We start from the raw sequence: 17,089 nt of genomic DNA, 5'->3' as shown, positions 1-17,089 counted from the left end.
CCATTTTGTTTTTATAGGGTTTCCCTGGTCCTCGAGGAGAAAAGGGTGATATAGGAGAAAAGGGAGAAAAGGTGACCACAGTGTTATTAACTGTTGCTTGATTCCTCAGCTAATCAGTTCTGCTGTCTTTATGCTATAAATTGTCACATTAAAAATTATCTTTGTTTTACTGTGTGCCAAAAGGCAAGTCACAGATACATACTGGAGCAAAATCGTAAAAAACCACAAAAATGTATGTACAGAACTAGAAATATCAGCATGTTCCAAAGCACAGCTCTTTTTTCAGGCTCATTTTCTCCAATCCACCCTGCACTTGTTGAAAATCCTGAAATATTTAATGCAGACTTTAGTCATTGTGGTAGTAATTTTACACTGAAGAGCCCAGCTCTGTTCCCTGGCAGTATTTGCAGTGTAATGGTTGATCCTGGTCTACCATGCCTGTACATGCTACCTGTCCCACAAGTGGATAAGACAGGAACTGTTTGAATTTTTATTTTTCGCGATTTCTTTTTTTGCAATTAAGTACTTTGTGATACTTGTGGATTGAAACTGAATCGTGTACTCTACCATTTCTGGTAAACCAACTAGACAGGGAAGTTAACAGAAACAACCTGACTTCATTTTCAGTGTTCAGACACAGGGACTTGGAAATCTGTTTATTAAAAAGCAATTCAGGACTTAATGTGTGTAGAGAAACTTCACAAGCAAATCTCTTCCATTTCTATCCAACACAAAGCCCAGTTGCTAAAACTGCTGAATTAGAACTCACACCAAGCCACTTAATGTAAAAGTACATACATGCAACAGATGATTTTTCTAGGACAGACAAATGTTTGTCAAGCTGACATATGCGGGGTTAGGCTAAGTTAATTTCTCATTATGGTGTCTTAAACAAGAAGCAGGGCTAAAAAGTCACCATGGGTGTTAGAGTTCATCTGCATTCCTTAGTACGGTTAAGCAAAACACTTCCCAAGAATGCACTGAAAAGTGTGTTATGAGTACAACACTTCCCGAGAATGCATGAAAAGGGTGCTATGAAATACATCCTTCCCCTTTGTCCCTTGCTATATTGCTCTTTCTTTTGAGCTCAGAGATCCCTGGTAAGGTACCGATTTTGCAGAACAACAGTTGTTTAAGCGGGTGCTCCATGAATATTATAAAGGCACTGTTTGACCTGGCAGAGTAATCACAATGAATGGTGAGCTCTTGCGTGCTGTCAGAGTACAGGTCTGTCTGCCACAAGTGAACAGCTTTTCTCCTTGAGAGCAGCTCTCCGTCCAAAGGTGTAACTGATTGACTGCCAGCTCAGAGAGGTGGTGGGCAAAATGCTCTCTTGTGGTAAGTGGGAGTTACAGCAAGTGCCAACTCAAATGAGCTTAACAGTGTGCTCTCATGCTGGGGTACATTCAAAGAGTTGTGTCCAGAAGATAAAAATAAGTTATTATACCTCTCTAATCGATTCCAGTGAGGTTGCTTGAATACTGCAGATGGTCTTTTGAGCCTCACAGTTCAAGAAAAACTTGAGAAATTGGGGAGTAAGAAGGATACCAAGCTGGCAGGGGTCTGGGACAAACACAACCAATAGTAGAGGTTGGAGGAGGTGGACTGGCTTAGTCTAACAATGAGGAGGCCAAGCGGCTTGAAAGGGGAGACACAAAGATGATGGAGCAAAACTCTTCTGGATAGTGGCAAATGGGGAAATGCAGGACCACAAGCTGCCCCTGAGAGGTTCAGAGCAATTGTTCTCACAAGAAGGACAGCACAGCACTGGGACAGTGCACCCAGAGAGGGGCCTGAACCACTGCCCAGGGAGCACTGCAGAACCTGGTCTGGTCTGACCTGGCCTAGGGTCAGGAATCATCCTGCTCACAACGGGAATCTTAGGCTCCCTTAGGGAATCCAGAACTCCCTTGCAGCCAGACTTTCTGAGTGTGTGTTTCCATGTACAGCTAGAGATAGACAGACAAATTTCAGCCACCAGAGCTCCAGAAGATTTGCAGAAGAAAAGATGGAAAGCTGGTAAAAAGTTCGGTTATACAAATATGATGTGACAATGGAACAGATGAGATTCAGCACTCAGAATGTAAAAAGTTTTAATGTTCCAGAGTCCAGCGTGCTGCTTTTGGATATTAGTCTGTTATTCCCAGGGACTGACTAGATATGTTGAACATGGGACTTCCAGTTGCAAGGGAGTGAGGGAATTGTATGTGGGAATTGCATGTGGCATGGCTAGGCCCTGTTCAGAGTTCAGTTGTGATTTAGGCTGCCTGTGGAGACTTGTTCTCTTGGGCTGCAGGACACATCTCCTAGGAACTCTGGTCCTCCATCCCCCTAAAAATTCATGAAAAGGCAAGCCCTGTTTCCTGAGGAGAATGCATGGGATAAAGTAGTTAGCAAGTCTGATAGATGTTTCAAAAAATACATTATTTTTTCAGAAAGAGGATTGACAGGAAGTCTGTAGGGCAAAAATGGATATTGAATACCTGCCTTAAAAATTCCCAGAATATTTAAGGAAAACTAGGAGGCAAAGAAAGGTCTTTCCCAGTGAAAAGTCAGGGAAGACATAGCTGAGACCTCTGTGGAAGAGACTTCTGTTGCATAGGTTTAACACATTTTCCCCATAAATTAGGGAATATTTATATCATGCAAGCAAACTTGCTTTACCAAAATTACTTAAGCTGCATCAATAGTTCCTTTTCCAAATAGGAAGCTGACTCTCAAAAGACACAAAGTAATGCAATTAATCCAAATTCTCATTATAACAAGTCATCTGTGTTCTGGTGGCTTTCCTTAATATTACTGATTAACTATGACCAAACTGGTGTAACAGCACCCATTTCAACAGATAAACCAGTTTGTAATAACAAATAAACAAGTTGACCATCCAGCTTATGATTTCTTGGTTTTTAAATATTTCTACAGTATTGGCTGTTGGACTGACATCACACAAATTGAAATTAGTGAGTTTCTAGTTAAGAAATTTAAATTGCACTGCAAAAATTTGTATCATTACTGACATTCTAAAGAGAACCAGTGACACTTTTTTTGCAGACATGCAGGGAATAAACCTTTACTTCGTAGGTTTGAGATGAGGCCTAGACTGCTGATCTGTATTTTAGCCCATCAGTAGTTCTGCTACAGTGAAAGGAAGTCAGTGTTTGCATTATAATGTCTTCTTGACTTGACTGTAAAAATATTTTTTAAAGTGTTCTAGCTGTAATTACTCATATAAAATTATAGTCCAGGAGCACTTATCCCAAAAAAGTTTTGCACAATTCATTTTATATTTTCAAGTTTCATGAATAGAAAAAAGAAAATCCTTTCAAAAAGGAATAAGCTTTAACAAAAGTTAGAGATTCTGTTGTGGGGAAAGGGAGGGAAGGGACCCCTGGTCCCAGATGCACGGTTGACTGTTGTTATAAATTTTGACAGAGGAATATGAACAGAGGATGAAAAGGCATTATCCTTTTCCCTTGCACTCTGCATTGATGAAAATCTGTGCATGTGAGGATTGTAGATTGTTCCAACCATAACAGTGTTGCAGAAGTGCCACCATTTTTTTATATCGCTAGGCATTGAGGAAGGACAGAAAGGAATTTTTCTTTTATTCTTCATCAGATGTACAGGCTCTGTATCTCCTGTGGGTTTCTGTAGTTCAGGATAAGGAGTAAATATTAAGAAGAAAGAACCCAGTCTGTGGAAAAAGTAGTGAAGTACCCAGGAAATTCAGACTGTTCCTTACCAGGTGACTGCTGCATTGTTTTGAATAAGACCATAGATCTGCCTGCAAAATTGGAAGTTGAAAATAGTTTGCTGGCTTGTAACACAAGAAGTTAAAGAAATACAAATCCTAAAGATTGAAAAGAGTTGGAAACCAAACCAAACTGTTCATTTTCAGAATCCTTTCTGGAGTATGTCCATGCTTTGTGCTCACACACACTCACTGCAGATAAATTGGTGCAACACTGAGATTTTGACCCTAAGCTGTTGGGTTTCTCTGCTATGTTGTCACCTTTGTAGGTTTAAGATGAAAACATAGCCAATTTATGGTTCTTGTCTTGTGAGGATTTTTTTACATGACAGTCTTTATTATTTGGTAAGGATGGGTAGTGTTTGGGTTTCTATTTTTCCAACTCTTATCCTGTGACCTTTTGGCACACAGAAGAGATAGACAAGGACCTGTGCTTCTATCATGACATGAATGCAGTATGTTTTGTTCATGGAACATTTTGTTTTATTTGACTGTGTCAAGTATACTGTAATATGAAATGACTAATGTGCTTTCCTTCCTCTTTAAAATATGATTTATATAATTATTTTTTTATGTGTAAATATTATTTTTCTCTCTTGTTGATGGATTAAGTATTTGTGTACTGGTGTGGAACAAGTTAAATGTCTATTTAATATGCTTCACCAAAATCCGTCTGTCTTTCCAAAGGGGCATTCCTTCCTTCTCCTTCTACCCTCATTTCTTACAATTCCTCTGTCTTTTTTACCCTTTTCCTCACAAATTAAATCCTCCCAGTAGCCACGACCTCACTTGCTGGTTCTCCAATGTTATACTAATTTTCCTATGACTATTTTTCCCATTTCTTTGTGATATCCTGATTTACTCATCCTTCCTATCCCATTTTTTACAATCCTAGTCCAATTTGTTAATTTTTTTTAAGTGATCCTTTTTGATTTTTGTGAAATTGAGAGCAACCTGAAACTCATTTACCATTGTGATCAACTGGTGTGAAATCAATTATAAAATGAACTCTCTAAACCTCTTATACTGCTTGAAGGTGAGGTCGTCTTTCCAAGTAGCTTGTTAAGGGAATCAACTAATTTCTATGAAAATTAAAGCATTGGAAGTTTTGCATTTAAAAAGAAAACTCAGTGTGAAACTAGGGACTGAATTTTGGTAAAACAAATAGATGAAACATTGCCCGCAGCAAAGAGAATATTTGAATGTTGAAATGCTTAAATAAATAATCTAAATATCACTTCTGATTACTTTATGATACCAAGACAATATGAAATCACTGAAAGTGCCATAGCACCTCTCCATCAAGCAGTTCGAGTGTTTTGATTCCTGTAACAGGGTTTGAAATGGTCGTGGAGGGACAGCAGTGCACCCTCAGTGATGTCAGTGGGTTTCTATGGATACCACAGAACAGGATTTGTTCCAAACTCTTACCAGAGCACACAGGGTCAGTTAGCAGAGGATGCTCCTGGTCGAGTTCACCCTTGATGTGACACCATGGAAGCTGATGGAATCGAGTCAGCTGTCCCTGTGAAGCATCTGTGCCACAGGTCTTTTTTCAAAAGACTCTGTTGATGGATTCTACTGTCCCAAAGTTACTTCTGACTAATGACAAATCCTCTGGGGAAGCTGACAAGTCCAGCTTAGTGAACATGTGCCTTCAGTGCTACCACTTATCAAAATAGGAGACCTCTTATTTTGGACTGTGGATTGGGGGGATTTGCAGATTTGCCTCTGTCTCAAGAAATCAATGATTTCAAGCCCTGTTCTAGGTTTCAAAACATTCATAATACTGATATGAAGTACAAACACAAACTAATAGAGACTGATTGCAGTTCTTGCTTGTGATCATATAATTTATTTTTCCACATAATGCACCATCCAAACCAGAACACAGTGGTAAGTGTCCTTTCAGCTCTCCATTGGCTTAAAAAGAAAAAACCCAAACTTTAAACCAAATCTTTCTTTATACTTTTTTCAAAAGAATGAAACTTGTTTTATCCAAACCATTGTATCCACAGGGGGAAAAGGGAAAGAAAGGCAAAAAAGGGCCTAAAGGGGAGAAAGGAGAACAGGGTGCTCCTGGATTAGATGCACCTTGCCCATTGGTACGTCTCACTTGTGTATTGAAAGATCAGTCATCCTGCTGTAAACTGATGGAATAAAAAATGAGGGGAGAGGAACAAGCACCAGCTACTGTGTAACCTGTTGCACTTTGTTAACACAGCTTCATCTCATATTCTAGAGCAGACTTTTTTTGTCAACCTCCTAATTTGGTTTAAAGCACCAGACTTAAGACCTTTGGGCTAAATTTGTGAGGTTTCATGGTGGGTTGGTTTTTTTCTTTTTTGAATGTGTCAGAGTCAGTGCCCCACAGGTCTAAATCACAAGCAGTCAGCTTGCTCCTCTTGCCTCTTACGTTGTTTTTTGTTCACTCCATTTAAGTCAATACTGAAGGCATTTCCTTGACAGTAACATTGCAAGTTAATCTTTACAAACAGGGATTCCGTGGAATTAAGGGGGAAAAAGGGGAGCCAGGCCAGCCTGGCCTGGATGGGCTGGATGCCCCTTGCCAATTGGTACAGTATTTCTCTTTCCTACCAACCCTGCATGCAGTTCCTTTGTTTGTGGTCAGCCATTCTCAATGTAAAGTAACGTTTTTCTGAGCTGACTTTACATTTTCCACGTAACACATGCATGTGCATGACCAAACCAGCTGCTTCAAGTGATCATAACTGCAGTGACAGAACACACGTTTTTGTTGACATCTTAAGCCTAACTCTCAGCAATTTGCTCCCACATCACATGGTAATTTATGAGTTTGTCTCCTTCCTACATTTTCCCTGAGAATCACTGGTTTGTTACTTTCCTTGCAAAATACCCATTGCCTTACTCACCCTGAACGCAAGTTGTAGAAATCCAGCACAACGTTCACCTCTAATCAAGTCTCATGACTTCTGTCTGCACTGGCTCAGTTCCACACCCTGGCCTGTCCCATAGCTACTCTGCACCCCGGACTTCCTTTCAAATCCATGCCATCTTAGGGGCATGTTTTCACAATTTGGCCAAAATGAGAGTCACAAACAGAAGGATGTAAATACTGGTTCTAAAAATCAAGGTTTCCAGTAAGCCAAGCTGGAGCTTGGCTTTCAGACCATGCGCAAGTAATGTTTGAGGTGTCTGGCCTGTTCATCAGAGTGTTCAAACACATCTGGAAATAAAAAGCTTACCTGATGTTTGTAAGAATATAACGGTCTGCAGCCCAAACCCTGATTGTCTTTGTTATTTAATATCTTCAATTTAATGGTCTTACCCTTGGAACTTACCTTCCTGGAATACACACAACACTCCCCACCCTATGCTAGCATGAATTCAAGTTCCCACCTATACTAAAATGCTACTTCTTGACCCTCTCCCTTGTACCAATCTGGCAACAGTGATTTTTATTTAGTGGTAAAATAAGTTGGAACTCTTTTCCATTTAAGAAAACCCCAGATGAATAATACATACACATTTCCTAAAGATACAAGGAGGATTTTCTTTTTAATTGTTCACAGTAAAATTTGATCTGCATGTTCTGATATTGTTTGGTGGTTAAGCACGGTTCTCTGAGATGAATGTTGAATTAAGTAGGTTTTATTTCGAGTATAGCACTCCTAATTTGAAGTCAATTGCTTTTTAATTGTAAATACATAGTCCATTAAGATTATTCCATAGTCCATGTTGTTTGCTTCCAATTAATGGTAACCATATCTCATATTTTGTTGGGGATAATCAAGCATGCTTTTGTAATTTAAAAATGTTTCTCTGTCTCTGTATTATCATTTATATCTGAAGATTCACTAACAATCCTTGATGGATAAAAAATATTCTTTTCATAGATAATTGCTAGAGTAAACTGCTTAGCATGCAGCACTGTTTCTTATTAGGCAGCAAGTCATTCACAACAGACCACATGCAAGTATATTCAAAAATCCTTATTTACCACTATTCTTCACATGTAAATTAACATATTAAGTTTTGGTATTCTAAATTCTAAAAAATGTAAAGGCCTGATTCTTCTTCTGCTTATGCATAGTCCAGTTACATCACATGTGCACCTAATTCTGAGCATATAACTCCCTGAATTAACCCTGGATAGCCATGTAAATTGGAATTAGATCCATGAAAACCAGTATGACTGTGGTCAAAAGCTGGCCCTGATTGTACTGGACACATGGAGATACCTGAAGGTAGGGTAGCAGCAGGGAAGAAAAGGAGTGACTCTCACTAACATGAGAGGAAATTAGATGGCCATATTGTCCAAGCGCTGAAATAATCAGTGGTGCTGTTCTGCCCTGCTCCCACCGCTGATGTTTTCTTTCACTGTGGCACTCAAGGTGTGTTCAGGCCTTAAGATTTTACTCCATCATTCAGAAACTAATACTGAAAGTGAAAAGAAAAGATCCTACTCCCATTCGGGTCTTGCTGCCTTATCACAGGGTGACCTTTCTATGAGGGGCCCATAAAACACAATACTCACCAAATAAAAGTGATAGAATTTTTTTCTCACTGATCTTGTACATTCAGATCGAGATTGTTGTGAATAAAATGGATTATATTTAAAATAACGTGTAGCCTGAGCTCTAGCAGCAATAAGAGACTGATAAAGATGTTCTAATGATTTAGAGAACAACATCTTTATAGCAGAGAGTTGCACGTATGTATTTATAGTGTAAACCTTCTCTCCTTTGGCTTTCCCTTCACTTTGAGAATAAGAGAGGAAATAAGTTAAACTTGGTAGCTACTTTTTAGATAGTCAAAGCTGCTTCAGCTGTTCTAACAGATGTTGCTGGAATATCTTTTCTATCAAACTTACCTTTGCATTTTTTTTTTTTTTTCCTTTTACTCCTCTTGAAACAGGGTCCTGATGGATTACCAATGCCTGGCTGTTGGCAAAAGGTAGGATGGGCAGAGCTTTTTCTTTTCAGGAGTAGTATGTCCTTAGCACACAGAAATGCCTGTCACAATCGTACTGAACAGCATCAAGATAGACTTCAGAGCCTCCTAGGCAGACATACCCAGCAGTGCAAGATCAGACCTCTCCATGACAGTAGTTCATGTCATGTGTTGTAATTTATGTAGAATAGTTCCTTGAGGCAGCACTGTAGAAACAGCTGGCGTTAGTTTTCTGGAAAGTCCAAGACTTTTCTTTTTTCCCATGAAGACTCACACATCTTTTGGTTTCTGCAGATGATCAGTGCTTTCTATTCGTTATAAAAGCTCATGGATGTGGCATTTTTGTCAAGATATTCTGTCGATCTATTATTATACTGGTTTTCTGGGATACTGAAAAGGACAGTATATCCTGACTTTCTCTTTCCCTTAGTTTTCTATTCTTCAATATATCCTCCTGGGTTTTGTGTTCTATGGCAATATTAACTGGCAACATTATTTTAGTAAAGATTTAACCTAGACAGTGCTTGATTTAAAAACACGGCATCCAGAATAATGTAGGTGGAGGGATACTGGTATATAATATATCAGAAAACATGAAGCATAAGTGAAATCCTGGGTGCATTTATCTCCAAAGAATAGTTGGTGCTAAGGAAATAACCATCCATATTTGCAACTCTGCCTTATTTGTAATAGATGTCCAAAATACCTTACTAATTTGTTTAATCTGTATCTCTTTTTGTCTCTGCAGTGATGAATCTAACCTTACAAGCATGAAGTTGTGTATATAGTGCTCCACTTTTTTTATTTATAGTTGAAAACTGAAAATTTGATTTTACAAGTCTGAGATATGTTTACATGTAGCTGCTTCTACTTGTTTGCAATAGTCCATACATACATCTTTTTTTCACCTACATCTGCAGTTAGATGATACAATAACTGCAGGATAAACCTGCAAAGTTTGTCTCTCTAATGAGAGAGAGAGATCTCAAAGCAATGATCAAAAATAGAAATTAATATTTCTGTAAATTCTTATATTTTGGCTTGTGGATATGCATGGACAATGAGTGCCATGAACTAGTTTACAAGAAATTGTGACCAAATAAGAGCAAAATGCTGTGAAATGTACTGTACCAGCTGCTGTTGGAGTTTACTGACTTGGCTTCCATGTCCATCTTAAACACGTCATGATTCATGATACCACATCTGCTCATATGAACTAAAAGCATGAGTTTGTGTGCCAAACCTGCTTGTTGTGTGATCATGAGTGGCTGTTCACGGTGACCTTTGATTCCAGCTTCTGAGTCATTTCCTTTTGTCATCTCAAGGGAGTCACACCATGGCTCATTGCTAAAAAGAGATAAACCAGAGGAGCATAGAAAGAGGCCTTGAATTTTTGGGGAATAGCATTCCAGCTGCAGGTGGATGGCTTCCAGTCTTGCAGGATACTTGGCCCCTTTGATCAAGGAGGGTCCCGCCTGTTGATCAGCATCGGTTTGCCTTGCACTGCTCACGGTCGTGAAGACATTCACGATAGGCCCTGTCGAGTCCTTAATCAAGAGGGACAGAAGTTTGAAGAAGAAACCAGACTTCTCTGTGGGTTGTTTGAAAAGGTTACAGAGGTGCTGCAGGGATCATTTGATGGCAGACACCGCCTGAGACCAGAAGCTTCTCAACCTCACTTGAGGATGGACAGAGTATACTCTGCATATTGTATTTTGGGACTGCTGGAGGAGAAAGAATTCTTGAGGTGGGGATGAATCAGATCATCCTCCAGAGGAGGATAACAATGGAACTGACCAGAGATGTATGTATCATGGTGTGGTTTTCAGGTTTTTCACTTTAAATTACACGTAACTAGCTGAACTTCTCTGCGGGATTTCGGAAGCAATGGTTAATTTTGTTTCCTTTTCCTGTTACTGTTGCCATAAAGAATGCATTTCAATAATGTATTCAACATTTGTGGTGACAGCATTGAAGAAAATACTTTCAAGCCACATATTCATCGTTTCAGTATTAACAGTTTTTATTTCAGAGTCTTTGAAGTCTTTAATTCTAGAAAAGAAAGAGTTTATTTCTGTGTTTCACAGAATAGTGTATTCATCATGTTCCTTTTATGTTGTTACAGTGACTTTAGTGGACATTATTACTCAAAAAACATTGGAGAGAAACAATTCCGTGTGATTATCACTGCACACTTGTCACCACGCTCCACTGTTAAATGTGTTGATTTTTCTCTGTTTCTGTTCAGATGGCTTTCTGGAGAAACATTTCCTTCTCCCCTCTTTTTTTTATTGCTAGAAATATGTGATTTGTGCACATTTGTAGTTTTGCCACGAGGTATTTTTTACAATTTTGAGTCTTCATATGGTGCACTGAAATTAGTTTGAGAGATTAATTTATGAGAAATGGTGCCATATTTGGCAGATGGAAATTCTTTTTATATCACTTCTGTTCCTAATGTATATAGCAGGATCATCACAAACTTTTTTAGTTACTTTTTGAAGAGTTGTCTTTCATATGTAGACCAAAACTAAAGTTGAAGAAGACAGCCTGCCTCCATTCATATGAGGGCGCCTTATGCCCTTCTTGGAACGCACATTTTTCCTTGCTCTGTCATTTCTAAATCATGTGAAGATGGGGGTCACACTTTTTGTATTGCTTCACAATCTCAGATCAGTGGAAATGCCACTATAATGGAATATTTCCCTTTGGTGAATCTTTATTATCATTTTGGTATATTGGAGTCAAATCCAGCTTTTCATTGAGGAAAAAACAGATTTTCAAAACGAAAAGTCAATTTAGTGGCCTCCAATTAGTAATATCTTACTAATGGAAACATAAATCTGACACTATGTAGATATATACACTGAATGCATGTGCATTTTTACTGCTCAATTCCATCTTTCCAGTAGTAAGAAATAAACAAGTGTTCACAGATATAAGGAAATATGTTTTGCTTTCCCTAAATTTTCAGACATGCAAGTTATCAACCTGTTTGAATAGTCATGATTACAACAGTGAAAACCTTCACGTGGCGCAGGCTGAATATGAAATGTTACTGGAGTGTTACGGCAGTAATGCGACTGAGGGCCTCTCAGAAGGAGGACAGGAGCAGCACCATGGAAGCCTCTGACTTTCCAGTCTGCTTGTTTAGGAAGCACCATCTCAAAAACACAGCAGGCTGAGGAGCAAGCTGCCTGCCCAACAGAAAAGAGTCTCTGGTGTCAGTGTCCTAACTTGGCACATTTGGCTGGGTACATGATAGATGTGGAGACTAGAAGCTGAATGTTTTTTAAGATATCAAATACTGGCAATCAATACAGTAAGATGAAATGTTTTTGAAAGGTGCCTCAGAGTATTTTCGTGCAAAATCAAGTAGGATGTTTAGGATCTGTGTAGATGATTTAGTAACTCCATATTGAGAGTGTCCACAAACACAACTCATTTAAGAAAAAGCAACAAGATAAAAACTATCAAATGCATGCTGTCATTAGCACTTTCTCTTTTTTTTTAAATTTGTGTACCTATATTTTTTAACTGCCCTCCTAGCATCCATTTCTATATGCACCAATAAAGCTAGCAGAGCCTTGGTTCATGGTTTTGTCATTCAGGAAATAATTATAGACACTACTGTTAAGTGTTAGTCAAAATTCAATTCTCCCTTAACTCCCTGATGCTGAGACCCTACTGAAGAAACACTTAAGCACCTTTATTTGCTTTCTTTTCTGTCTTGTAAATTATTTTCTTTATTAAATTCCTGACAGGTAGGAATACTTTTTTTTCCAAATCATCTTACTTATCTTTTTTTAGCCTTTGTGTTGTTCAATATCATGAAGTGTTCATTCCTTCTAAATGATCATGAGTGGGCAGTAGATAAACAATTTAATTTGAAAGGTTAAACTACATACATAGATTGAATATTTGGCATTAATATTTGCATCTCAAAGATTGAATTGAAATGAAACTTAACCATATCTAGAAAAGTTGCATGGTCAGTACAAGAAAAAAAAGCAATTGGGTTTAATATTTCATCAGGAAAAGCACCCTGTGAAGACTTGCAATGCGTTTATTTTGTTCAAGAAGCAACTACTTCTGGTGCTAGTATATATTTTTCCTTTTGATGGCAAAGCTACAGTTTGAACTGCCAGTGTGTTGTTGTATCGTTTAGCGGCATTCCTCCAAGTAGATATGATTTGTTTTGTTTAGTTTGTGACAGGAACAGTAGTTCCTCTACCAGTCTTTTCAGCTGTAGAAATGTGTAGTGGTATTAGGCTACACAGTTTCTATATCCCTGACTTTTTCAGGTATGATTAATTCTTGTTTCTTTGAGAGTTTTCAGTATTTGTTTCATATGAAATTTTGTAATCTATCTGTTACTCCAATGCATTAAAACCACATTGTGCAGAAGTCCTGCTACAGAGGCTGCAAGTCTTTTAAGCACTGTATGGAATATGTCTGACATACGTGGTCCTTGTCTTCATATTCATAGACTAACTACAGGAAAGCTTTCTTTCAGGATGCTTTGGACAACTTTTTATTTTTTCCTGAGGTAAAGCATGAAATGTTAAATCACAGAGCAATGATACAATGTATTTTTTGATTTATATTTTTATTTATTGCTGATCTTGATGTCATATTCTGATAGTGTAGCAAAGCAGAATGATACTCTTCATCCAGCTGTTTATATATTCTTTTAATCTATGGTGTAAGTAGTATGAATGAGTTTCAGAATGATCAAACCCATATATCTGCACATGTATAAAGTATAGAGTTTGAAAAGGAGTAATTCTTAAGATTGATGTACAGTGTGGAAAGTTAGCAGTGGCCCCACTGAGTATTGTGTCCATGGATGGGGTGCATGGGACCCCCAGTTGCTTGGCTGTGCCACAAGAGAGACAAAGCAACCCAAATGAGATCAGAAGACCTTTGGTCCTCATGGGAGGGTGGTGCTTGTAAGGCCAGGGGCTGTGCCAGGAAGTGTGGCTCAGATCCTGGATCCCCGTGGGGTGTTGAGAGAGTTGTCCCACTGACTACCCCAGAGCTGGGATCGTAAACCTGGCTCAGCCATGTAAGGCTCCTCCCTTGGCTGTGCCTCCCCATCCCCAGCAATGACCAGGGGACAGAGATGCATCCTCTCCTTGAAAAGCTCTTTGAGACATGTGGGAGGAAGGACCCAGGTGTTGTGCTTTGTCACAAGGGGAATTTTACCAACTTCAGCAGTGGGGTTTTGCCTAAATCAGGACTACTTCAGTAAGAACTGCAGAGATATTCTCAGCCTATTTATTGAAAGTGATGAAGAGGTTCAAGGCATGCAGAAGTTGACCCTTCCCTTCCAATTTCCTGATCTCTGCTGCTTGACCATCTTAAATTACATTTTAAAATCTCTGTATTTTACCTAATGAGATTGCTAAATTTTCACACTAAAGACTCACACAAAACACATCTGCAAAGATAGTGGTCAAAATAAAGTCTAATTTGTAGACATTGCAAAAATTCTATTTCAGTGACTGGAATTAAAACTAACACTGATTTTTTTTCCTTTTCTGCAACTTGTTTTTATGGATGTCATTGTTGCTGTAATGTACAAATGAAGGTTTTCTTGCACCCTCTGTTATTAAAGTATTTTACATGGTGGTTGGATTCATTAAATGCAGTTAGAAACAAGTGCCTGCCACCATCATTTCTGAAAAAGATACTCTACAGAACAAATGGAGTTTGTATTTTAAAAAGAGATTTGGAGTGTTGTTTTTGTTTCAACTTATTTTTAAATGCATCCAATTATCAATGCTGCTTAGAAATTGAATTTTCTTTGAAAGCAGGGGGCCTTAACCTGGGACCGTTAGTGTTTTACTTGTTTCTATTTAAAAAAGAAATTGTATGAATTTCCCAGATCCCATTGGTACTTGCACACTTCTCTGAAGTATTATGGAGAGTTGGGTTGGTGAAAGAATGTTTTACATATTGTTAACATATATGTGGATATTCTTATATTATTGTACATGTTTGGGAAAATATCACACAACTTTAAAAATGTTGCTAAGATGTATGTATCTGACTTTTTCCTTTGGAAAATATATTTTTATTTGTATTTTTTACTTTTTTAAGTTCATCTATATGTGCCGTTATTTTTGTATTGCAAATGGTCTCATAAATGAAGTAGAAGAGATAAAAATACAAAGAAAAGTAATTTGGCAAGGATTTCAATGCTTGGGGGGAAAAATGCATGGGTCAGCATCATATTGTCAATACTAGAAATACTTTTGAGTGTCTTAGCACTGTAAATATGTCACAAGACCTCTTTTGATGAATAGTGTAAGGAATTGAAAGGTTTTAATCACCCATTTTAATTTGTTATTATTTACCACTTTCTTGTGGCCACTTAATTGAACCCGATCAAACAGCATGCTTTTGTTTTTATTATTAAAATTTCTCCATGTTTTTCAGTTGAATATTGTTTTGTTTTCTTTCAGTTTTGTACTTCAGGTTTTGTTTCTTGCTTGTGAGAAGTTGATCTTCAGAATTATTTTTACACTATTTATGATTTATTTTCATAATGTAAAACGTGTGTAATTATTAAAATATTAATCCAACCATTGGTGCTGATTTTGAATAGTTATAAAGTTCTTAATGTTGGTGCAAAAAAGTGTTCTAGTCTGTCTGGATTGGAAAACGTGTGTGCTGCTTTGTGCCAACCTGGAGTTTGAAGTCTAGAACAAGTTGTGTCAGACATTTGCACAAAAATCAGGGCCTCTGCCACGTGTTCTATTTTCCTGCAGTGTGCAGTAAGAAAATTCACCTTCCTCTTCCTATTCTTAATGTGTCTTTCCCCTTTAAAGTAGAGTCTCTTCCGTTATCTTTTCTAAACAGGGAGCACAGGCTATGCGAATCCACAAATCATGTAAGGAAGTAGCTTTGCTGCAAAGCTTAGAGCCTTTTCTCGCTCTGGGAAAGTTGCAAGGATCTCTGTATTAACCCGAAGTTGAAACTATTGCTTAGGCAAGTTCAGAGGCACCCTGGGATCTAAAGAAATAAAGCTGAAAATCACCAGTCTCCCCTTTCTGTAATTCTGAAGGTGAACAATAAACCTTACCTGCTGAGGAATAAAGATGTGTGCAGGCAGTGTCACAAGTAGCAGTACAAGCTAGAAAATGTGAAGGTCTCTTTTCCACAGATTCAGTTTGTTCAGAAATGATGGAACATAATAGTTATTGCAAAATTGTATATTTTTAAGCACCCTGGTTTAAGAAGACATACATTTGCAGGAGTCTTCTTGAACAAAAGATTTTAAAAAATGAGAAAACACAGGGGAGCAGCTGTAATTTCTTCAACACATTATTTAAATGTTTGGATTTTCTAAATCCCAAAACATTTCAGACAAACAGAATACTCCACATTGTTTCCTTTTCCATCACCTCAAAAATGGAGTCACTGTAGGTGGAGAGAATTATAGGTGGAGACATTTGGCCTCTACTGTTAATTCTTGCTAATCCCCATAAGTGTCCATTAATCTTATCTAGCTCTGCTTTAGACTCTTGGAGGGACTAAAAATGTCTTTGCTCCCATTCCTGGATGAGGTCCTTCCAGCTTCCGCATGCGCTGTGCTCTGCCAGGCTGAGCATGTGGCCCTGAGGACTGCGAGCACTGCTGCCGCCCCAGCCGGGCAGCCCTGACCCAGGTGACATCCTTGCTTCAGCCGTGGCCACTCTTGCCCTTTTCTTGCTTCCCTCTTTCTTCTACTTTCATAGAGGAATGCAGTTCCAGATGTCCTGCCAGAAAAGAAGCACGTGTGTTCTGGACTGCTGCCAGAGCAAACACCCCGTGGGTTTCCCGTTCAGTGCTTTGACAGCATCCCCGTTATTTTTCACTACTCTGCTCCCTTTAGAGTTTTAGATGCTTTAGAGCCAAATCTCAGGTAACCAATATCCTATAGCCTTCACATCTTACTGCACTCATGGGACGTGACTTTACTCTAGCATTGCCTCCTATTCACACGTATCCTTCATAATTTTGGGATGTGCCAAAGCACATGCAGGACTGCATGTGAAATGCCTCCCACATTGGCCTCTTTATTTTTAAAATGGAGTTTTAATTAAATGCTTAAAGGCTATTATGCAACTCTGCCTTGTGGACCTACTAATGCTGCTAATCCCAACCCGAATAAAAAAGAATGCAACCGAAGTTGCTTTTTATGTCCTCGTCTCACACAGTTTCACCTTGTAGTTCAATTATAATAACCACACACAAACGTTTAAAAAAACCAAAAAACCCAAGGTGCTGACAAAGCATTTCATGTTCCAGCAAGTAGTAACAAATTCACCCAAAGAAATACTAAAAGAAAAACAAACAGGAGAATGCCAAAAACATTTAAGTCATGTTGCTGCAGGCAGTCCTGTCTTCCCAGGG

The 17,089-nt window shown here is 38.5% G+C and overlaps 1 protein-coding gene across 20 annotated transcripts in view; it reads left to right on the top strand.

The window, feature by feature from the left end:
• COL25A1 (collagen type XXV alpha 1 chain) overlaps positions 1-15,135 on the top strand; it is a 304,844-nt gene extending 289,709 nt beyond the window's left edge. For 11 of the 20 annotated variants that reach the window (XM_042050066.1, XM_042050067.1, XM_042050064.1 and 8 more), the window contains 5 exons: positions 18-71; positions 5,639-5,647; positions 5,770-5,856; positions 8,651-8,689; positions 9,435-15,135. In XM_042050066.1, the coding sequence (XP_041906000.1) occupies positions 18-71; positions 5,639-5,647; positions 5,770-5,856; positions 8,651-8,689; positions 9,435-9,437 (192 nt within the window). In that variant the 3' untranslated portion in view covers positions 9,438-15,135. The other 9 variants (XM_042050069.1, XM_042050062.1, XM_042050060.1 and 6 more) reach the window with 3 other exon arrangements.
• Positions 15,136-17,089: the final 1,954 nt, after the last annotated feature.

The sequence above is a fragment of the Corvus kubaryi genome, unplaced genomic scaffold (assembly GCF_017639235.1).
Source record: "Corvus kubaryi isolate FWS band 111438036 unplaced genomic scaffold, C.kubaryi_AGA036_p1.0 71, whole genome shotgun sequence".
Classification (NCBI taxonomy): domain Eukaryota; kingdom Metazoa; phylum Chordata; class Aves; order Passeriformes; family Corvidae; genus Corvus; species Corvus kubaryi.
Note: the sequence above shows the minus strand (reverse complement) of the source record. Positions and strands in the feature narration are given on the sequence as shown.